Source organism: Crotalus tigris, unplaced genomic scaffold (assembly GCF_016545835.1).
Source record: "Crotalus tigris isolate CLP2741 ecotype Arizona unplaced genomic scaffold, ASM1654583v1 scf7180000018030.5226217, whole genome shotgun sequence".
Taxonomy (NCBI): Eukaryota; Metazoa; Chordata; class Lepidosauria; order Squamata; family Viperidae; genus Crotalus; species Crotalus tigris.
In genome coordinates, this window is record NW_024096786.1 from 2,465,110 (window position 1) to 2,489,070 (window position 23,961).

The 23,961-nt window shown below is 36.9% G+C and overlaps 1 protein-coding gene across 5 annotated transcripts in view; it reads left to right on the top strand.

The window, feature by feature from the left end:
- UTRN (utrophin) overlaps positions 1–23,208 on the top strand; it is a 348,263-nt gene extending 325,055 nt beyond the window's left edge. For 4 of the 5 annotated variants that reach the window (XM_039346845.1, XM_039346844.1, XM_039346843.1 and 1 more), the window contains 6 exons: positions 226–291; positions 2,073–2,231; positions 3,827–4,070; positions 6,925–7,033; positions 8,978–9,070; positions 21,066–23,208. In XM_039346845.1, coding sequence (XP_039202779.1) covers positions 226–291; positions 2,073–2,231; positions 3,827–4,070; positions 6,925–7,033; positions 8,978–9,070; positions 21,066–21,145 — 751 coding nt within the window. In that variant the 3' untranslated portion in view covers positions 21,146–23,208. Of the gene's footprint in view, positions 1–225; positions 292–2,072; positions 2,232–3,826; positions 4,071–6,924; positions 7,034–8,977; positions 9,071–18,864; positions 18,888–21,065 lie in introns of all 5 variants that reach the window. The other variant, XM_039346846.1, reaches the window with a different exon arrangement.
- The last annotated feature ends 753 nt before the right edge of the window (positions 23,209–23,961 follow it).

The window sequence follows — 23,961 nt, forward strand, 5'->3', positions numbered from 1 at the left end:
CAATGACACGGTAGCATTTTTTTACAAAAAATGATATGTTTGAGAAAATCATTAGGTTTTTAAGTAAGGAGATAAGAATGAACATTTAGTGTGGAATAGGCAGTAACTTGTGATTTGGTTATTCCCGTATTAAACTGCCAGCAAATACTACAGTTGCTAAACTGCGAACTGATCTGTATGAAACATAATCATAATTTATCTTTCATGAATACGGTTTTCTTTTAGGCTGGCCCAAATGGAGCGGACCAATGGTTCCTTCTTCACCGATGGTAGCTCCACCACAGGAAGTGTGTAAGTAGATTTAGTAACTGGAATTATTGTAAAAATTAATGGCCACTCATCTGATTACAAGTGTCTGACAAATCTTTTATTCGTTGATATGTATTATGTTAGTTCCCACCAAATAGATATTAGAATTTCCTAATGATCTGCATTAATGACAGATAATCATAATTGCGTGGCATGAAGGATATAGCATTTAATTAAATGAAGTGAGTGACTTAGTAAAAAAAGAGAGAATTTTTGTAAGGTTGTATTTTGAAGTATTTACCATAAACAAATAATTGCATGATAAAATCATGAACAGTGCATACAGCTAATCCTCGATTTACAACAATTCACTTAGTAACCATTTGAACTTACAACAGTGCTGAAAAAGTGAGTTATGACCATTTTTCACACTTATGACTGTTGCAGCATCCCCATAGTCAAGTAATCAAAATTCAGATGCTTAGTAACTGACTCATATCTATGACAGTCACAGTATCTTGGGGTCATGTGATTACCTTTTGCGACCTGCTGACAACCAAAGTCAAAGCCAGATTCACTTGACAGCTATGTTAATAAGTTAACAACTACAGTGAATCACTAACAACTGAGGCTAGAAAGGTTGTAAAATAAGGCAAAATTCATTTAACAAATGTCTCATTTAGCAACAAAAATGTTGGGCTCTACTGTGGTCATAAGTTGAGGACTACCTGTACAATGTTAAAACAATTAACCAATGGAACAACCTGCCTCCAGAAGTGGTGAATGTTCCAACACTGGAAGTTTTTAAGAAGAGACTGGACAGCCATTTGTCCGAAATGGTATAGGGTTTCCTGCCTGAGCAGGGGGTTGGACTCGATGACCTCCAAGGTCCCTTCTAACATCATCATCATCATCATCATCATCATCATCATCATCATCATCATCATCATCATTATTATTATTATTATTATTATTATTATTATTATTATTATTACTCTTAAGGACTGACAGTTAAAAGTGTCTGCGGGAGATATGTGCTTTCTTTCTTTTAATATAACTGTACATCCCCCCCCCCAGGGTTTGTTTTTAGCATCAGTGTGACTTTGTATCAGGGGCCTTTCTCTTTACTTCAGACTCACTAGGTCATCATAGAAACATTCACTTGAAATTGGTCTGTGCATAATAGATCTGTCTTAAACTGTTTGGTCTCTTCAGGGATGGCTTTTAGATCAGTCAGGTAGCAAAGCAGATGAAAAATGAGAAGGCAGCGAGAAAATATTTGGCCTGATGTTACTTCAACAAAGAAGCGATTTGTTGCAGAATGATCTAATTAACTATATTTGAAGAGCAAGCAACGTACACAGTATTTGGGGAGTCCATAATGCATAAGACAGTGGTGCAAAATGGGAAACCCTGCGTGTTTATGGCAATGCCAAGATCACCCATATTTTTCTGGTTTGGGGGAGGAAAGTTTAAGGGGGGGCTTTTGTATTAAGCCTGTTTTAGGGACTACCAGATATTTGTGTAAGTTTTACCAATTTTTTTGTCATTCTAGATAACTCTAGGGTCCCCCCACTGCCCCCCGAAAGCATTCCCAAGAAATAGGTTGCCCTGCTATGTTACACAGGTGGCTTACTATTTAAAGCAGCAATCAGTTTAATCCTTTATAAAATTGTAAGGTTTTTTTTTTTTTTTTTGCTTTTTCAGGCAATTTTATAGTATTTAAAACGATGGCATTAGTTCTGCATAGAATATTCATATACAATTCATTTATATTTCAAACACATAAAGTATATATTTATGCTGATGCTCTTTATCTCTAGGGAAGATGAGCATGCTCTTATCCAGCAGTATTGTCAGACTCTGGGAGGTGATTCGCCAATGAGTCAACCACAAAGTCCAACACAGATCTTGAAGTCAGTGGAGAAAGAAGAACGAGGAGAACTTGAACAAATCATTGCTGACCTCGAGGATGAGCAAAGGTTCCATAACTTTTCCTTAGAAAAAGCCTGTTCTACATTCACCATGCCTTGAAGATTGGCTATGAAAAAAAGAACCACTAAGGGTCAGAGGTTTATTTCTGCGTGTCAGTAGGAAAATAGGAATCAAATATGCTAAACAGTCTTTCAAAATTGAAATGGAGGGAATTGTTGTAACTCAACATTTCAACCAATGTAAATAATTTGGCATTTGCTCAGTTTTCTCCGTGCCAACCTCCTCCTGTCCCAGTGATATTTCTTAGGGTTCTCTCTCTTAAACTGAATTGGATAAGCCAGGGGTAGGCAACCTTGGCTCTTTTATGACTCGTGCACTTCAACTCCCAGAATTCCTGAGCCAGCCATTCTGAGGAGAAAGGGAGAAGTTTCCATGCTGAGCCATACCGGCTCAGGAATTCTGGGAGTTGAAGTCCACGAGTCATAAAAGAACCAAGGTTGCCTACCCCTGGGATAAGCCCTTCCTCCTCCTTTCCCTTTTTCTGTTTTTACACCAAATATAAAGGCAAGAGACAATCTTATCGGTCTATGTTTGAGGGCAGGATTTACAATTTAGAAATCAAAACTTCTATCTCTGTCTTCCCCAGATAGAGCTAGAAAGATTCCAGGCTAAAATCAAAGTATTCCCAAGAACTGGCCAATTTTTATGAGCCCGAGGACAACCGTAGCCCTTTGGTTGAAACAGCAAGGTTAGGATTTTCACTGCAGCCCAAACTGTAAGCCTAGGAGGACTTATTAGAGCAGCAGAAGAAAAACTCATTAACTATGTTATTAAGCATAGTTAATGTTATTCTCTCTGCATTTATTTTTTTTCCTTTTGCATCAAAATGATAATTTGGTAGAAATTTCTAGTGTGTCAAGATCACACCAATGTTTAGGGGCCCTGTGTGCATCCTTGGAATTTCTTAGTACTGAACTATACCACAGGTATTTCCTGAGTGAGGTGAATCAATTCTGTAAGAAGTGAACTTCCTGCTTTTCTGAATAATGGGGCAGAATCTGACAGAAGTGAGAAGATTTTCTCTAAATTAATTTGGATATACAGAGTGACTCATTTGTTCATATTTGCCATTCATTAATATTAGCATCAAGAGGTGACTTCTCTGGTCAAATATGTGTTACAGGCCAGATTGCTATCATCCCAACTCCAACATATTACTTTGCAATGAAACATTATTAAATTCAGCAGCCAGTATAAAATAAAAGGTGGCATTATTAAAAAAAAAAAAATAGCTCTAACCCTTTTTCCAGAAGTATTGAGGGGATTGTTTAAAACCATTGTCCTTGATTCACAGCCATGTTCTCCCCTTCTCAGCTGTTTCTTACAAATCACCTGGGGAGAAATTGCACAGAGGGGTTTCAGTCTTCCTCTTCTTCCTGCCGCTCTCTGTTATTTTGTGCAGATAACCTGCAGAAGGGAAAAGAATGTTCTATTAACATTATATTCTGCCATCACTAGTAAACATTTATCTTATAAGTTGCTCTGACCTTTTCGTACAATTAGATAACAAGGAGAAACTTTAAGTGGATTTTCCTGTAGTTCTTCTGCTATAAAGTCAGCTGCTTTTTAAAATTCCCTTTAGGATACTACAAGTGGAATATGAGCAACTCAAGGAGCAGCATCTTCGAAAGGGAATCAGTGCCCTAAATTCACCTCCAGACTCAGCTGTGTCACCTCAACACACTTCTGAAGATGCTGAGCTCATTGCAGAGGCCAAACTTTTACGACAACACAAAGGGCGTCTGGAAGCTAGAATGCAAATCTTGGAAGACCACAACAAGCAACTGGAATCTCAGCTTCACCGGCTACGACAGCTGCTTGAACAGGTATTGTATTCAGTGACTTTCTCCCTAGGACAGCAGTTATTTGTAGCACACAGTATGAAGCTAGTTAATTGTATTTGATTTCTTTACAGACATACTGTTTGGCACTCTCTCTCAAAAATGACTTTAATTTGTTTATTCTAACCGTGCCAAGAGTAAGCCATATTTTTTTATTTATATTTTATGTTTTTAGAATGTCTATCCTTCAAGGAGGGGCTTTGGGCAGTATAATTGATATATAAAGGGGCATATAAAATTAACAATAAAATATTTAATTTAGGATTTGAAATTTTAAAAATTATAAGATTATAACATAAAATTTCAAAGAAATAAAAAGAATTCCAAGTTCGTCGTGGCACCAGCCAGCCCCATGATTGCGTGGACCTTTGTGCCCCCCCCCCACGCAAGGCCACAGAGCCAAGTGTTGACCTCTTTACAGAAGGCCAGAACACCTCTTGGGAAAGGATGCTCCATAACGTGGAAAATTCTTGGACAGGGTCTGCAGCATACCCTCCCTATAATCCCTAGTGAGATTTGCTTTTAAAAAGTGGTTTCCAAATGTTCTTCCATGAAGAACAACTAGGACAATTTAGAAAAGTACCCAAGGGAAGGATCTGAATGAATATCTAAATGCTTACTGGCTGCATGTATTGTCAGCCTCACGTTATCTGGCAGTAGAGTTATTTCACTATTGAGATTTTGAGAGTGAAGAAAATAGAAACGTGGTGGAGCTTCAATTAGTTTGAAGCAAAAAAAAAACCTGATCAGACTACCCACCACACACACAAAATGTGTTGGCCGCTGTAAGCATTTTAATTCTCCTTTCTGATAATTCATAGAAAAAAAAACTAAGAAGGGATATTGTTAGTGTGGCTTTCTTATCTTTTGTTACTGTTAATAATAATAAAAAACATTTATTCTGAAATATGTGAGTCCAGCTCCAGTTTAACTCTTCTCCTGTATTTGAGGTATTGAACTAGTTTACAAATTTCACTTTTTTCATAGTGCACAGGGATCATTTTATAATAGCCTTCTTTCAGCCTGTTTGTGCAACTTTTGGAAGCATTAATATGCATTGTTCTTTAAAGTGTCTGTTTGTGAGATAGTTCAGTTACATTTCTTTTCAATTGGTTTTAAAATGGATTACGTGGTGATATGTTTTACGTAACCTTGTGGCTTGTGCTACTGTTTGTTTTTCTAATATGTTATTTGCGAATCAGTCTCATTTTTTTTTAAAAAAAGAGTTCTTTGTGAATATGTTTTTACTGATTGAAGAGTGTTGATTAGATTAATAACCTATCAAGTGTGTATTCTCTCAGAGCTGTGGAGGGGGGGAATTAATTGAGCTGGTGGTATCAAAGAGGATACTGTTGGTAAGATTATGTTGAATCCCTGGATTTCATCATGTTGAAACTTGAAATTTCAGGCACAGTTTGAAAGTATACTTGCTATTGTTATTTCAGTAAGCCTAAGGGATTGATGGTGCCATGACATTTGACCATTGTGTTCAAAATATTCAATTCAAAGTCAGATTGAGAGATGAAGTAGAGTTGCACGTGGCAGCTTCATAAACACATGTTAAAAAAAGAAATTCTAATGAAATCATAAATGTCTTAACTAAATCCTTATGAAAATCTGGAAGCTTGCAGATCAAATACATTTATTAATACATAGACAAGGAATAACAGAAATAGGCTATAAGTAATTAACCATTGCTTATATGGCATCGGAATCAGTTGAGTTTGTCAAAAAATCAAAGCAAAATATTTTCTGAATTCATATCAGCTTGAAGAAAGAATGAGACTAAGGGAATTCATAAGCCCATTGTTTGGTGAGAATTGCTTTGTAATAAACATCTATTTAGTATGACATGAAACTTGCAGGAAGAACAGTGTCAAAAATAACTTCTAAAATTAGATAATGAAAAACATCTCTAGAAAAGTACAGACAAAAGCAAAGTACTAGCAGAAGATTTCACTCATATTCAGTATTTCATGGGGACCCTTTTTAGAACTTAATTTTTAAAGGCCTGGAGGAACGTTGTCCATGGGGTCGTGATGGGTCGGACACGACTTCGCAACCAACAACAACAACTGAATAAAACATGAACATTGTTACTTAAAAATATCTTTTTATAGAATTAGTTTAATCATATACAACTATGTTTACATACAATATTGTAAAGAAGTGTTTCTCAATGACTGGGGAATTCTGGGAGTTGCAGTCCACAACTCTTCAAGTTGCCAAAGTTGAGAAATACTGCTAGAGACAATGAATCCCAACCTTTCCAGCTCTGCAGACCAGTGACAGCGGTGGCAGCTGCGGGGAGGGGGGAGGGGAGGGATTGTTTCACCTGTGCGCCTGCCGCTTGCACAAGTAGGGCTTTGCATGCCATCCACTGCATGCATGGCCTGGCTCCCAATGGGCTGCAGACTGGTACCAGGCCGCAGACTGGTACCAGGCCGCAGACTGCGGGTTGGGGACCCCTGGCTAGAGTGATATGTCACTTGCGTTGGATGTTATTCTGCTGTGCTCTGACTCTTGGCTCTACACATCCTTGAAATGTTCCAAAAATGCAAAAGCCAACACAGGCTTCAGCTTACATCAAAACTGTTATGAAGTCTGTTAAAAGTCCGATACATGTATTCATTGCCAGGTGAACAATCCAGTTGCCAGCATGACTGTTTAATATGGGGAGAACCATATCTCTATCAAAAGCTTACTCTGCTTTATGGGATCTGATTCATTTCAATCTTGGATATTGACTACTACAAAGTCCATTTTATTAAATTTGATCAGATATTTAATGTACGCTCTGGTGTGTTCAAATTAACTTTTTTCCACCTCTAATTTATAGCCTGAAACAGATTCCAGGGTTAATGGAGGCTGTTCTAATGTATCACCTCAGCAATCCACCCTGGGATATTCATCTGATCAGGATGCTAGTTCACAGTTTAATCAGACAGGTAAGTCACTAATTAGCGCACAGCTAGTAGTGTTATATTTAGTTACAAGATTAATCCTAATCAAAATGTATGCTGAGATCTGAAATATTTTGCCATTGTATATTCAGGTTGAAATTTGACTTATGGGACCAACCCATTTCTGTCTCAAGCCCCCTCCACACACACACAGTTTGCCTAATGCAATAACAGAGATACATGTTTTTCTTTGATGCCGTGAGCGTTTCTTCTTAGAATTAGAAAGTTAATGTACAAAGAACCAAGTAAAAATATACTACATAAACTGCTTAGTGTAATATATTATTATTCGGGTCAGGTGTTCAATTTATTCTTAGGAAAAAGTATAATTACTTGTAAGAAATTTGTTATTCAAAACAACAAAGTTTCATACTTTGGCTGAAAGATTCATAACTTTTCTGAAATTGGAAAAAAACATTATTCATTTATCATTTTAGCCGCTATAAAGCAGTTTTAACCATTGTAAAGTCCTTTGGGCATCTTACAAAAATTTAATATAAAACAATGAAATATTAAGAAGAATGTAAGAGCTAAGTAGATAAAACGACGAACAAACCAAAACCCATCAACTGAATATGTCACTACTGAATGTTCAACAATTGTAAAATGATCCCATTAAAGTCAGGGCCCAGGCATGACAAGTAAAACAATTACTGTGTTATGGTTACCTCATGATAATGGATGACTTTGATTTTATTTTAATAGTTGAGATTAAAAATAACTTTAAAAGGGTGAGGTTGAACTTTTTAATTAAGTACAAACATTTATATTGAAAATGCCTATGAAAAGGATATATTCTGTTTGCATCTCTCTCCAGTCAAGCTCTGAAATTATTACAGATGTTTCCACAACCTAGAGCTGCATATAAGCCCCCAGTTCCCATTTTTGCAGGTCCTGGAATTATACTAAATGATGCTGCCAATATTCATAGCAAAAGAAAAAACTTTGGCTCTGTGACTTTTAATCTTTTTAAAAAAAAATTAAAGGTGGACCCCAGTATTATTTGCCCAATTAATGTTCATGCACGTGCCAGTCACTCAAAAACTGTAAATGCCCAAGCCAAATCTTCCAGTAGTTGTATGTTTTTTGCAGTCTTTGTACGTTTGTGGGTGAGAGAGTATGGATGGATGGGTAATAGGTAGCTGGACAGACAGATGGATGGATGGATAGTTGACTAGATGGTTGAATGGATGGTTGAATATGTGGATGAATGGATGGGCAGATAGATCAGCTTCTACAAGCCACAAAATAGTCCAGATTATGAAATGAGTGCTGGGTCAAAGAGAAGCAGATGAATACCCCAGAAATATTATAGAGCCTTAGGGAAGCTAGAGAACAAGGAGCCAACCATTGCCTTCAGCTACCTCAGCTTTGAGGCATCCAACTGAAGATCCATACTTTTGTGCTCTTGAAGGCAAGGAACATGTATCATCTATATGGGGTCATTTGGCAGTCAGGACTACTGCTTTTCGTTTTCTCCTTCTCTTCTGTATTCAAAATATGGAAGTTCTGGCCTTTATAATGATCATTGGCTATTTGGGCACTGAAGCTTTCTGATAAATACATAGACTTGAAATACAGAGCCATTTTGCATGTATCACCTACTTGATAAAACTGCAATATTATCACAACTAATTGCCTTGTTAAAAGTTCTGTCTAATATTATTGCAGCCATCATGGGTAAGCTTTATAGTTCAGATATGAGAAAAGGGATTAAATTGATGCTTTTAATTTCTATTCCTCTCTATCCAACCCATTATCAATGAGCCATTCTTGCATAACAAATCAAAGATTTCAATTAGTGAAATTCTTTTTTAATTTTTTTCTAAAAAAAACATAATGATAATAGGGGTAGGTAGAAATAGCTTTTGGGATTTTAAATACTATTTCCTTTTTTACTAAAGTAGTTGCACATTTTGTTCTCTTTAGGTGTAGATGACTTGCTAGTCCCACCTCATCATACTAGTACAGATTTAACGGAGGTCATGGAACAAATCAATAGCACATTTCCAGCTTGCCGCGGTAAGTATTCAACATACCAAGCCAAGAATCTGCTGAACTTGAATACAATTGCCTATTTGAAAGGCAGTCATTTAATGTTCTCTCCAGCCTGGAATCAACTGACAACAATTACTTTCAGAAAAATATCATAGGGCAATGCATTACTCCATAAAGATCTGAAACTTTGTTTCTAAAAAAAACCCTTTATTTTCATTACCCAGGAAAGGTATATTAAACAACTTATAAAAATTCATACATTTCCAGAATTTAGCTATGTTAGCCTGTTGAAGCAAATGCAACAGAATTGAAACAAATTTCTTATAGCATATAAAATACTTTCTAAATGACATGATGCAAAATCTGTCAATTGCTATTGGCACGGAAGTGATAATATCCTGGAATATTCTTCCATCGGAGGTGCGATCCATCCCCACACTCCTGTCCTTCAGGGAGCTCCTAAAACCTTGGCTGTGTTGCTTGGCCTGGGAGCCCTATAGGACCGGCTACATTGGGAGTGGCTGACGAGGTAGAGAAGATTCTCACCCCCAGGCTGCCCAACATCTTGGCTTTTTAACTTTTAATCTTTTTAATATTGATTTAGCACTTTAAAAAATTTTTATTACATTGTAAGCCACCCAGAGTTGCTTTATTAGTGAGATGCATGACACAGAAATTTAATAAATAAAAATAAATATTTTTGCCTGAATATGGAACCTGCATAAATAAGGCTGGCCTTGATTAAGAGAGATGGGACTACTCATGGCCAATAATACAACATGTAGATGAAAGAGTAGGGAACCCTACTCTTTCAGTATGCCTTAGTGCTGCATGTACTTTGATATTATCTAGGAGGTCCCAAATTTTTGTAAGCCTAGAATGTCAACTGATCTCTTAGCCTGCTAATTAATCACCAAAAAAAGAGAACAAATGTCAGCCCTTTGAGGTAGACTAAACCAGGAAACCTTTGTTATAAGTTAGAGTTATAAAACTTGCAAGTTTTGATGGGCCTCCCCCATTCCTGCCTTACTTTCATGAAAACTAGAGAGACTCAAATCGTGAGTCAGTTTCTCAAATTACATTTCTGCCTTGAACTCAATTATTTTTTGTCTCATCATTCTCTTTGTGTTCACTCCTGTTCCTCAAGAATACTCTTACAGCCCATTGCATCAACTTAACATTGCTAGCGTGCTTTGCATAATGCCCACGTTGAAGAAGATGCCTAGTGATGAACATTATAAACACCAAAAAAGCTTAGGTACCTTGAGCAAACAGTATGGTCGGAGGAGAGTGGATCTTCTCATAACTATAGAAAAACTTTATTTAGATCAGGGGTGTCAAACTGCCGCCCCACAGGCCAGATGCGTCACGCGGAAGCTGTGCCCACCCCAGCTCCAGCGAAGGGAAAAAAGTCGTGATACGTTGTGACACGTCATGTGACGCGGCGAGTTTGACACCCCTGTTCTAGGTAAATATGCAATCTGTGTTGGCTTAATCCAGATTTGTTGCTTTTTTTAATATGCAGAATATCAACTTATATAACCAGCTTCTAAGAAAAGTACTTTATGCAATTGATGTAACCTGTAGCTTGATTCTTGTACTGGTTTGAAATGCTATCTTTCAGTAACAAGATATATACAGTATGTCACATAGCTTTTTATTTGTATGATTGTGTGCATCCATATCCTTGACGTAGAATAGCTAATAACCTTGGCCATATGTCCAAGAAGAGGTTTTCTAGCAGCAGGAAAGCACACACTTAACCTTTATTGCAAGTATCACAAAATTATGTGCCAAGAATTCTGCATAAATACTAATTTACATTGTTTCTGTTCACACAACTTCTCTTTAATAGAAAAAATAGGTGGGTCAGGAAGGTTTATAATACTGTTCCCCCCTCCCCCCCCCCGTGCAGAGTTTCAGTTAAATGAACTTCGTTGCTTTTAATGAAATACTATTAATTACATGCAGGTGATTACATACTTTTAATGCACTTTAGTGCTGCATGTGTTTTGATATTATCTAGGAGCCCCAAATTTTTGTAAGCCTAAAATGCCAACTGATCCCTTAGCCTGCCAATTAATCACCAAACTGTGAAGTATAAATAAAGCAATTATTGAGTCCCACATGAGTTTTCATTTTTTTCTCACTTTGTCCTTTTCTGTTCTAAGCTGTAACCTTCATTTCACATTTTACAGTCATTATATTATCATTAAAAACAAGGAAAGGTAGAAACATTTACTTTCCTTCAGACTAAGCCATTTCAAGAATTTAAGAGATCAGCTTTCTATGGTGTTTAAAGTGGGAAATGATAGGTTGCATGAAACATACCATTATCTTGTTTGAACTCTTGTTTTCAATTCTGTCCTGGAATTGATCAATTAAGGAAAATTGTTTTCTGATGTTGGAAATGGTCAGGAATTGTAGAATTCCATGGGGTTGTAGCAAAAACTGTGAAATTACCTTTACACATAGTGCCTGAAGTGCTTTAGAAAACTTAAAAACAGGTTTTAAAGCCTATTTGTTCACTGAAAACATACTAATGGTTATGTTATTTAAAAATAAACGCTAAGCAATGTTTGAACAGCAAGATCAGAGACTTTAGACTTGAGCTTTCAGACTTTGGATAAACAGATGTATCTTCCTGTCTAAGTGGGAACGGAGAGAGATTGAAGGAGAGATGAAAGAGGAAATGGCAACCATTTCTATCTTATGCAGTAGTCTGCCCCAAGTCCTTCAGGATATTTCAAATGAACCAATTCATTGGTATAGTTCTTTTAATTAACAAATACAATTAAGGGGGAGTTAATTGCATGTTGCAAAGCAAGATGTTGGACTTCAAAAAAACAAAGATATTAAAGATAATTAGCAGAATTATTACCACCTTTTGATACTGTTTCCCCCTTTTTTCGTTTGCAAGCTTTTAATGCCATATCTATTTATAATTATGCTTTGGATCCCTTAAAATAGTTAATGACTGCAATCAGAGTTTTCCTTTAAATCTGCCTATCTGCTCGGAAAAAAAAGATACACTGAAGTAGAACGCCACTTAAAATAATGCTCACAGCAAGGGTTTTTTTTAAAAGTAAATGATTAAAAACTTATCAGACTGGTGGATTTGATGCAATTTCACTATTTTTTTTAATAGGATTTTGGAAATGTTGTGATATGGGTCCCAAAATTTCAGAAAATGTTAACCATTATTATTTTGTTTATTGAGAACCCAATGAATAGACAGGCCTTAACAAAATAGGAGCAAATATCTCTATTCTTTCCATAGACAAAGAGGTCTCCTTAGAAAATCCATGGGGAATTTCTACTTTAGAAATTTCTGTGGGTTAGAGCAGCAGCCCCCAACCTTGTGGGCACCATGTTGGACTGGTTCAGTGGAGAACAGTTTTTCCGCAGACTGGGTGAGAGTGTGGTTCTGCATGTGCACCAATGGGGTTTTGCTTGCTTGTGTGGATCGATTCCTGGCAGGCCATGGACTGGTGCCGGTACGTGGACTGAGGGTTGGGGATCCCTGGCTTAGAGTACATTAGATTTGTTTGGTTAGTGTTCCAAGCACAAATGTGTGCATGTTAATAGTTGTACCCCCAGAATTACATTCTGTGTTTGATTAGTCATATAGAGGATAGTTCAGGAAGAAGTGACTGGATGAAGCAATCTTAATAAGGATCAAGAAAAAAGGAAGAAGACACAACTAAGATCAAGATGGAGTGATGAAGAGCAGAAAGCAGCAATCCCAAAGTTGACAAGCTATGATAGCAATGTCAGTAGGCTTTACAGCATCCTCTGTGCAATGGGAAAACTCTTGCCAGTCGTGTTAAAGGCAAAACCTTGTTTGTAATAAACATTACAATAACTACAGACAGCTATTTTTAATGTACAGCTTCTTTTCTCAGGTTAATGACATGCAGTTCCTAGTAATCAGCCTGTGATAACTGTGACTCCTAACAAATTAAATTTAATGAGAGCAGAGTCCCTTTAGGAAGACCCTCTACAGTGAACTGTTACTTTCTAAAATATAATGGGCTGAAATGATTTGTATTACATTAACTGGCACCCACGGGAATAACATAAAGGTCCATTATGCTCAGTAGATGGCATGGCACTGACTTTTTCCCTTAGTCAGAAGGGCATTTAGTTCCTCTCTTGAATGCATGTGAAATGTAGAAAGTAACACCAAAAGTCTATCAAGCCAGCATCCTATTTATCCCATTGTTTAACTAAATTTGATACATAACAAAATGCCACTGGCTGTTCTTTACTGTTGAACTCAGAGTTGGTATATAGCTATTACAACTCTAATAGTTATATCCTCCACGAATCCATCTAGTACTCATTTAAAATAGCAATCATTAGATTTTATGGCAGTGAATCTCATAGATTTTTCTCTAAGCTATTGAAGTATTTCTTCTTTCTCTTTATGAAATCATTCACCATCGTTTAGCTTCATTGGGTGACATTTTGTGTTGTGCGTTGCAGTATTTGTTCATAGAGGTCATTCAAGTAATATTCTGAAAATCTTCTTCATATACAACAGTTCATTCAGGGACTGTTCTATGTTACCACGGCGTTGAAAAAAGTGACTTATGATTGCTTTTTATACTTATGACCATTGCAGGATCCCCGCGGTCACATGCTCAAAATTCAGATGCTTGGCATCTGATTCATATTGGTGATGGTTGCAGTGTCCCGGGGTCCAGTGATCATATTTTGCAATCTTCTGACAAGTAATATCAATGGGGAAGCTGGCTCACTTAACAACCATATTACTAACTTAACAACTGTGTGATTCACTTAACAACTATGACAAGAAAGGTCATAGACCAAACTCACTTAACAAATCTATCGCTTAGCAACAGAAATGTTACTCAATTGTCATAAATTGAGGACTACTTCTATTAATTAACTTAAGAAAATAAGTTGCAGAGCCTCTTCACCAATGAATTATAAATAATAATAATGATGATGATGATGATGGTGATGATGTTGAAAGGGACCTTGGAGGTCATCTAGTTCAACCCCCTGCTCAGACAAATAGCTGTCCAGTCTCTTCTTAAAAACTTCCACTATTGGAGCATTCACAGCTTCTGGAAACAGATTGTTCCACTGATTAATTGTTCTAACTGTCAGGAAGTTTCTCTTTAGTTCTAGGTTGCTTCCCTCTTTGGTTAGTTTCCATCCGTTGCTTCTTGTCCTGCCTTCAGGTGCTTTGGAGAATAGCTTGACTACCTCTTCTTTGTGGCAACCCCTGAGATATTGGAAGACTGCTATCATGTCCCCCCTCGTCCTTCTCTTCATTAAACTAGACATACCCAATTCTAGCAACCGTTCCTTATATGTTTTAGCCTCCAGTCCCCTAATCATCTTTGTTGCTCTTCTCTGTACTCTTTCTAGAGTCTCAACATCTTTTTTACATCGTGGTGATCAAAACTGGATGCAGTATTCCAAGTGTGGCCTTACCAAGGCATTGTAAAGTGGTATTAATACTTCACGTGATCTTGATTCTATTCCTCTGTTAATGCAGCCTAGCACTGTGTTGGCTTTTTTGGCAGCTGCAGCACACTGCTGGCTCATATTTAAGTGATTGTCCACTAGGACTCCAAGATCCCTCTCACAGTTACTACTGTTGAGCAAGTTACCACCTATACTATACCTGTACATTTGTTTTTTCTTGCCTAAATGTAGAACTTTACTTTTTTTACCATTGAATTTCATTTTATTAGATAGCGCCCAATGTTCAAGTCTGTCAAGATCCTCCTGTATCTTAAGCCTGTCTTCTGGAATGTTGGCTATTCCTGCCAGCTTGGTGTTGTCTGCAAATTTTATGCTACTGGTTACTTTACTCAGAATGAACTAAGACCCTACAGTAATTGCTTAATAATCAAATCATAAAAACAGGAAGAGTAAAAAGGCTCTCTGAGGAAAAAAATATGGGAACCTGAAACCTTCTCCCACTTTGGAAGAATTCTGAATCTTTTCCTTGAAATTCCTGCTCCTTTCAAACTTCTCAAGTATCAGCATAAAGCCTAAATTACTGATTTCACTTTAGAAATAGTTCTGTGCCTTTGATACTCTTTAAATGATAAGGTTTGCTCTTCTAATCATAGTGTGTGGAGAGCGAAGGCATCTTCATTCAGTAATCCACTGTGATCAGAATGGAAATTAAACTTCTCTCTGCTTCCCAGGCAGCTGGGGGGGAGGGGCATCAGTGAAAGTATCTCCCTGGAATATTTACTTTGCGCAAATAACAAAATACTGTAATATATGAATGTTAACCAGCAAGTGAGATCCTTATTGCATTTATTCAGAGCATCTCTTCTTCGTTATTTCATACTTTATAGAAGAAATTCTGTTCTGTTCACAGTGCAGAATTGAGCCAGCTGCTGAAGGTTTTGTGTATACATATAAAACACATATATTAAGGAACAAGTCATTTAAAATGGGCACATTCAGGGAAGTAGAATAGGAAAATGGGAATTTTCTTGCTTTCTTAATTTGCAGAACTCATAGAAATATTCTTACAATTCTTATAATTCAGTAGATGCAAAATTGATGCAGACTAGATATAAAATAATCCCTATAACTCTAAATAAACCATCCCAAAGTTTATCCCAGGATTTTTCTAAAGAGTACTTTCTTGATTGAGGCAAGAGTTTCCATTAAAATTGATTAAAGACCGAAATGACTTAATCTGGACTTTCTAACACACCTGTCCCCACTTTATCCTGTTCTGGGAACTACAGTTTGAGAAAGATTCATATAACCAAACAGATGCAAAGAAAGCTAAAAATGATAATCAAGGGGATTGGATTTAGGGATCTGGAAACATTTTATCTTGAAAAAGATGATAATTGAAAATGTAAAACTTATTTTTTTCATATCTCAACTCTTAACTGTAAGAAAATCCATATTTAGAAGATATAATAAAGTGGTTTCAGTATCCTAATATGAACAAAAGATGAAAATTGACATTACCAAGAGGAACAATTTCTCCTTTAAAGAGAACACGCTCACAAAGAGTCCTTAATTTAAATGAAAGAACAATTAAATTGAAGGCCAAGTAATTAAGTGACCCATGTTTTCATTTGGCAGATGTAACAACATTTACTTGAGCTAACATGAAAGATCATTCGAAACATTCTGTACAGTGATATTCTGATGTAATAGTATATATGGATTAATAGGTAAAATAGGTTATGAGATATCAAGAGAATCAGTTTTAGTGTAGTGGTTAAGACATCAGACTAAAAACCAGGAGACTATGAGTTCTACTCCCACCTTAGGGAGTGAGCTTGGGCCTGTCATTCTCAATCCTAGAAAGGAGGTAATGACAAACCACTTCTAAAAAATCTTGCCAAGAAAACTTCAGGGAGTTGCCAGGAGTTAACACTGACTCGAAGGCATCCCTCGCCAATCTTATAAAAATAACACTTTTACAATAAGATCATTCAGGAGAGCAACAGTGGTGTGGTGCTACATGGTGATCCAGAAGAGAAACACTATGAAAATCCATTCTAATTTCTTGGAAATACTGAATTAGCAATACATTTTTAATGATGCTAACTTGTCAATTTCTTCAGCCTTGGAGAAAATGAATGGTTAGAATCAGACCCTGTCGTTTTGTTAAAAATAACACTGGCTTGAAAAATAAGGTCTCTCTATTTTTTCTCTCTTCTAGTCTGTTGAATGATTTTGCCTAATATGGATTCTTTTTAGAAAATCTCTTACAGGCTATAACAATAACAGATACATTTCAAAAAAAACTGCATAGGGTTAGAAGAGTACCGTTGTCTTGTCCTCATTTTTCATAATAAAAGCACTAAGTGATATCTGTTTCTGGAAAACTGCCCATTCAGGCTTTCCAGGCCTGTGTATATAGAATGTCAATAGCCACATACGGCCAGTGTACATTACATTACAGGTAGTCCTCAACTTATAAATGTCCAAAGTTCTGATGGTCATACCTGGGGTTTACTTAGGACCCAAACTCAAAGTTCTGATGTCACCTCCCTCCACACAGCCACATAACTGAACTTTGGATGCTTGGCAAGTGGACTGCAGACTCATGACATTTTTGGATGGTTTTATCAAAAAATGGTAGTTACTTCAGATTTCTGGCAAACCCACACCCAAGCAAACCATTGATTTGCTTAATAACCACTGTGTTCACTGCAAAAATGGTCATAAAGCCTATTTATGACCATCACGATTTAAGATTGTGATGGGCACATGCTTTGTTATGACTTTAAATTGAGAACTATCTGTATATCACTTGTAACATCATGTTTTCCTCTAGGGCTAGTGAATAGGAAGCCCATGCTTTGTTGTTGATTCCAGAGGTGATAAAACCAAAAAGAAGTTGTGGTGGGCAAGACTGCAAATTCTCCCTCCTCTGTGTTTGGAGATGGGAGAACTTATCTCTGAGGGAAAAAAATGAAAATGGGTGCAAGTTATTGGAATTCTGGATCTAGTTCATTACACTTCTCATCATCCATTTTAAGATACTTTATGGACCAGCTTGAAGATGATGTATACATTTCATATCATAGCATCACAAATTAGCAAAGTAAATGAAGTCAACTAGCAAGGATAGAAATATGCTTGTTTATGGTGGCATGATGGCTCAGCAGTTAAAGATTGCTGAGCTTGTCAGTTGGAAAGCTGACAGCCCAGGTTCAACACCCAAGCACTGCGTGACCGGGTGAGCTCCTGTTACTTGCCCTAGAGCTCAAACTTAGCAGTTTGAAATCATGCAAAAGCAAGTAGATAAAGAGGAACCACATTAGTGGGAATATAACATTGTCTTTGGACAATGCTGGCTTCTTCGGCTAAGAAATGGAGATGAGCACTGCCCTCTAGAGTTGGACACAACTAGACGGGAAGCCTTTACCTTTATGATTATTTCATAAAATCTCAGGCTAGTCCTGGATTTATTGTGTCAGAGGCCCGAAGATATGAGAGACCTTAGGAAGGCTAAGGGGGGGGAAGCTTTCTAGCAGAATGCCAGTTTAATCCAGTTCACTCTTTCCTATAGAACACAAGCCCCTGTGAACGCTTAGATCACCTTCAGTTTAATGAACTAACACCAAATTAGCTCTGTATATTTGGACCCAGCAGCCAGCATGCATGTGTGTTTTTGTAAAAAAAAGAAAAAGAAAAAAAGTGAAATATGAAAGTTACAATTGGGTACCAACATCAAATTTCACAAAGTGGGGATGGCTATAAGGTGCTGCCTTTTAATTTGGGATTATCATCTTGCAGAATATTTAAGTGAGGTTTATTTCCATTTTATTCCATTCTGCAGGAAAAGGATGACCAATGAAAATAGTGTTGCACCATTGCAACCTGCCCCTTTTGTATACTCCTGTGAAAGTGGCAGTGCCTGAAGTATGATGCTGCTTTTATCATTTTGATGTCATGTTGGCATTGTTTTTTATGGTTGCCTAATTATCTGTTCTCCAGTCTCTAGATTTAAATTTAAACATGTGTCATTTGTTTGAGTGATAGTCCATATATTTTCTCTGCCACCACCATGTGTTGTTATAGCACTAAGGTAAACCTGTCTATTTGAATTCAGTTCATTAAATATGACTATTAAAAATTTATATGCTAACAAATTTGACATGTGCAAATACTTTATGTTATAATCAAACGGTTTATGGAGTGCTTAGGATTTATGGGAAGGAATTCTGACAGATTTGTAAAAAAAGTGTTGGATATAGATTGTTTTTCTGCATATAGCATAGCTACATCTTAATCTTTGAGACTGCATTTTATGACAACTAATCACTGTGTTTTCTTATTTACAGCAAATCTTGCTGGCAAATCACAGGTATTAAAAATTTGAATGCTTTTTCAATAGGTTTTGATGGGACAGACATTTTTGTTTCATTTTTTCTTAGGGCAAATGCACAGATTTAAAATGTCTTTTTCCCTAAGGCCCTGCCCCCTTGCAGAATATGAGATGAGCAGGATTTTGTGTATGTTAAGGATTATCTGGCTGAAAATGTGCAGCATGCGGGAATGAGTGACCCCATCCTATCTTATTATTTTACCATATTATTTTATCTGTAGCACAAAAACACACCAAATCTACTTTCATGCTACTTTGGTTTCCATGGATCATAGATCTGATTCTGCATTTCAGAGATGGTGAAAAGGAAACACTGTTTTAATTTCCTTAGATTCATATGGAGAAAAAATAAAGATTAAACGCACACACATATACCCTACACACAAAAAATTGTATTAACAATTCAAGGATAGTAATACTATCACTTTTTTCATATTTTATCAACAAAATCCTTCTTTTGTGGTATAATTGAAGGAAACGTGTTGTAAACAGCTCCAAAACTATCTGTTGTGATATTATACCCATGTCAGAAATTCTGTTTGTGTCAGCCCTTTTGCACCCAAGGTTTGGTGCCTTGTTGGCTTTTACACAGGTGTTTAAGACACTTTTGACAAGAGATGATTAGGGGACTGGAGGCTAAAACATACAAGGAACGGTTGTTGAAATTGGGTATGTCTAGTTTAATGAAGAGAAGGACGAGGGGAGGGGGGACATGATAGCAGTCTTCCAATATCTCAGGGGCTGCCACAAAGAAGAGGGAGTCCAGCTATTCTCTAAAGCACCTAAAGGCAGGACAAGAAGCAATGGATGGAAACTAACCAAAGAGAGAAGCAACTTAGAACTATGGAGAAATTTCCTGATAGTTAGAGCAATTAATCAGTGGAACAACCTGCCTCCAGAAGCTGTGAATGCTCCAACGCTGGAAGTTTTTAAGAAGAGACTGGACAGCCATTTGTCTGAAATGGTATAGGGTTTCCTGCCTGACCAGGGGGTTGGACTAGATGACCTCTAAGGACCCTTCCAACTTTATTATTATTACTATTATTATTATTATTATTATTATTATTATTATTATTATTATTATTATTATTATATTTGATTGTAATATTTCATGTGTAACGTTCATTTTAGGTATTTATCATGAATGGTAATAATCAGTTAACAATTGGTAAGTTGCCACTTTATTATTAACTGATTACCACCATTCATATTAATACTGTACAATTCTGTCACGGGACAAGAACCTCTTGCTATGCTTTTCTCAAGATGCCAAGGTAGAAGTGCACAGACATAATCAATAGGGGGGAAAAAAATCTATTATTTGAAGCTATTTCATCCACTGCTCTGCAGCGTAGGATGGCCTGAGCTTTTAAGCTTGCTCATCATGATTCAACTCAGAGGAGTTGTTACATCATACTTGGTTAGTGCCAATATGGTGTAGTGGTAAGGTGTCTTGGATTTTGACAAGGGAACCCAGGTTTTAGTCAACCTACAGAAACTCTTGGGGTACTTTGGACCAGTCATACTCTCTGTCAATCTAACCTACCGTACTTTCCGGTGTATAAGACGACTTTTGAAAGTGTTGTAATCGGCGCCGAAGTCGGGGGTCGTCATATATGCCGAGTTATCTTATACGCCAGAAATAACGGTAGTTTCCAGCGTATAAGATGACTTTCTAGGCATGCGACTCGGCACTGAAGTCGGGGATCATCTTATATGCCGGGTCGCCTTATACGCCAGAAAATACGGTACCTTACAGGATTATTGTGGGGAAAAATAGGAGGAGGAAGCTTTGGATATGTTGCCTTGAGCTTCTGAATGGAAAGTGAGACAAAACAGGCATTATGATTTATTGCCTAATAGGGAAAACAACCCTGTGTGGTGAAATGGATTTAATAGCTTGGCCCTTCATTGGGATTCCTATCCAATGAAGCAGATTTCTTTTTTTTAATAGCCATGCTTAAGTATTGTTTCCATAGGGCAAAAGTTAGGCATGCATTCTTGTAAGATGTGTTGTGCACTTTTGCTATCTTTGTCTTTTTAGCAAAGGTGACGCCTCTTAGATAATTTAACTCGGCTAGCTGATATTGAAGGAAGCTGTTGTCTCTTCAAAATATGGTCCTCAATTTCTCTTCTCTTACTGTTTCTTGCCTTCAGGCGATGTGAGCATCTTCTCTGGAAGATCACCTGCTCTTCCCAACTTCAGCTCAACCAGTGCCAATCACAAGTTCCAGTAATCACATGGCTGCTTGGGACCTTGTAACCTGCTGTTCAGCTCTGTGTATTCTTATCCCAAATAAGAAAACACTTGAACTACCCAAAGACGAGGATGTCGTGTTTTATATTATTGTGTGTGTTTTTCCCTTCTTCCCTCTCTATGCAACTGTAAATTAACAAACCGTGGAGTATTTGGAAATGGTTATGCATATGTACTTTGATTTATATAATTATGCAGCATCAGGAAAAAGGATGGTAGGGATTTATATCCATTCTTTTTTGATATTGCTAAAGTGAATTGCCTTTAGAATTTGGAGCAAAAAGTTACATTTATACATTCCTTTTGGCTTTTTGCATTTACCTTTTCAAGAACCTTCTCTTCTGACATGCTGCTTTTTCTGCACAGGTCATTTATACTTAGCCTAAGAGTCCAAAAACATGGGCAAAAGATCAGATTCTCATAAACAGCAGGATTAATGTTGACAGATGCCATTTTTGGCTATCTATTAGGCAGACGGGGCTCTATTTTTGCCCCCCACTAACTTCACTCAGCTGCAGTAACTGTTGGCACTGAAGTAGTATTTTAATGGATTTATTTCCCGCACAGAATGTGGAATGATTTTTCTTCCAGATTTTGTTGTTTTAAATTTTTTGGTTAGGCCTGCATTTTACCCTGATACAATTATTCTGAATATGTGCCGTTTTTATTTTCTGTGGCGAAGACATGGTCATCGTATTGTGCCAAATTTTATGTCTACCACGCTATTCAAAGTATGAAATCTAGTCCTGAGGTAATTGTAATTTGGAAGCGTACATAAGTGAAAGGAACTCAGACTACTTTAGTACTAATTGCTCTGCTTTTGTGCCAGAAAGATTGGCTGGATACCTTTAATCAATAGCATTGTACATTTTTAAAATGATTCCCTTACAATCAGCGCTTCAAGGTAGAGCCAGCTGAGGAGATAAAATTGGTCATTGTTTATGATGAGTAGCTGGGCTTGATTCCTTCCCCACTGCCTATGTGGCTTTGCATGGCCCTTTGCTCTCATTACAAAGCACTCGTTCTTTCCATAGGTTGCATGTGTGCAATAATCATATTTAAAGGACAGAAATAGTGTTGGATAAATTCCACTGTTGAGTATTATTAACGGGCCTGTCCAATCTTTTATGTTATCATTTACAAGGTGAGTCCTAGCAGAATTTGATGTGGTATCCCAAATGACATTGCAGTAGAAGAAGCATTAATCTCGGGGTGATGCGGAGGATGGTGTCTCGTAACCACTCATGTTTTCTCATTGCTCATCTCCAGTACGGAGGCGGTAATAGTAGTAATTATGCTTAGAGGTATTATGAGGGTCAAATTAGCTAATATATGTTATATAATCAAATGATTCAAAGTGTTATCTAAAAGTATTATTTTTTTCAGCAGCGGGGGGCGGGGTGGGGGGGAGCTGCCCAGAGTAGGAAGCAGAAACAGATTGCAGGTTACTATGTGGATTTTTCATCAAGAAAGAAATATATTTTGGTATAGATATTTTGAGAAGGAAAAGAAGTTTTGCAGAAAAGGAGAGCCATGACCACCTTTCTACCTCAAACCTCAATTTTCTTTTTCTTTCTTTTTTAGTATTTAGCTTGGGAAATAATTCAGAGATCAGATATTTTTAAGTATTTTCATTTACCAGATAGTATCAAGCCAAAAGGGGGTGTATGTAAAAAACAACAACACCTTAGAGCCTCCTTTAAACTTACTTTAGCAGAAAAACAAATCCCAGCAATGGATAGTATGGAACTTTTGCTTTTATGAAAAGGATATGTGTAAATTCTTTTTCAGCCTGTGTTTGTATGCATATTCTATCCATTACTCTGCTGTCAAGTAAAAACAACTTAACAATATTACATTGTAATACTCTTCCTTCCTCCGATAACACTGATAAATAAAAGGCATATGTTGTGGTAACATCTCAGAAAAAGAAAAAGTAGTTCTTTTCCATTTTGTGGTTTTAAATTATTGCATTTCCCGTTTCTATTAATCTGATTATATAGTATGATTTTCATTCTCTGAATAAAATTAATTTTTAGTGAAGACTGTTTGATATTCTTCATAGGAGTAAATACATTTCGGAAGCTCATTCCCCTATGTAAGAATGCTTCCAATTTCAAGGTGTCTTTAAAATAAGTAGCAAAAAATGTTCAGCATGATACATCAATGCAGGGATCAAGGTATAGCATTCAGTCTTCACTAGTGAGAGGGCCTGCCACCAATCTCTGAAACTAGTTAAAGGTTTACTATTCATATTGAAAATGTATTAGCGTACGTTGCTTTATTTAGTGGCAGAGTTTAAAATTCTTCCTGGCTGTCAGCAGGTTTTCCCTTTGTATTCCAATGTTCTGTATACTGGCAAGTATCATAATTTATACCCCAAGTTGATATAACTTTAAACACCTTCAAGGCTAAGCCTAAACAGGTGTTTAAAGCCATTGGCATGTGCTTATCAGTGATATAAGCATCTGATACACGACATTACACAGCAAAGTTGGGAAATATACGGCCTATAACTTTTAGTCAGTGATGAAGAACTGAAGATATAGTTCAACATCACCTGGAGAGTTATATCTTCATCAACCTTGCCAGGAGGCAAAAACTGAAAAACAACCATTAAAAAAGATATTGTCAGGTAAGGAAAATTCTCCCTGCTGAGGGGGGGAAAAATTCCAAAATCTGCCTAAGGTGTTTGAACCATTATCCATATTGATCTGCGCCTGAATTGTGAACTATCTGGTAGAAGAGATCTTTGGAAAAACCAAAAAGGGCATGCTTTAGTTACAGTATCAGCTG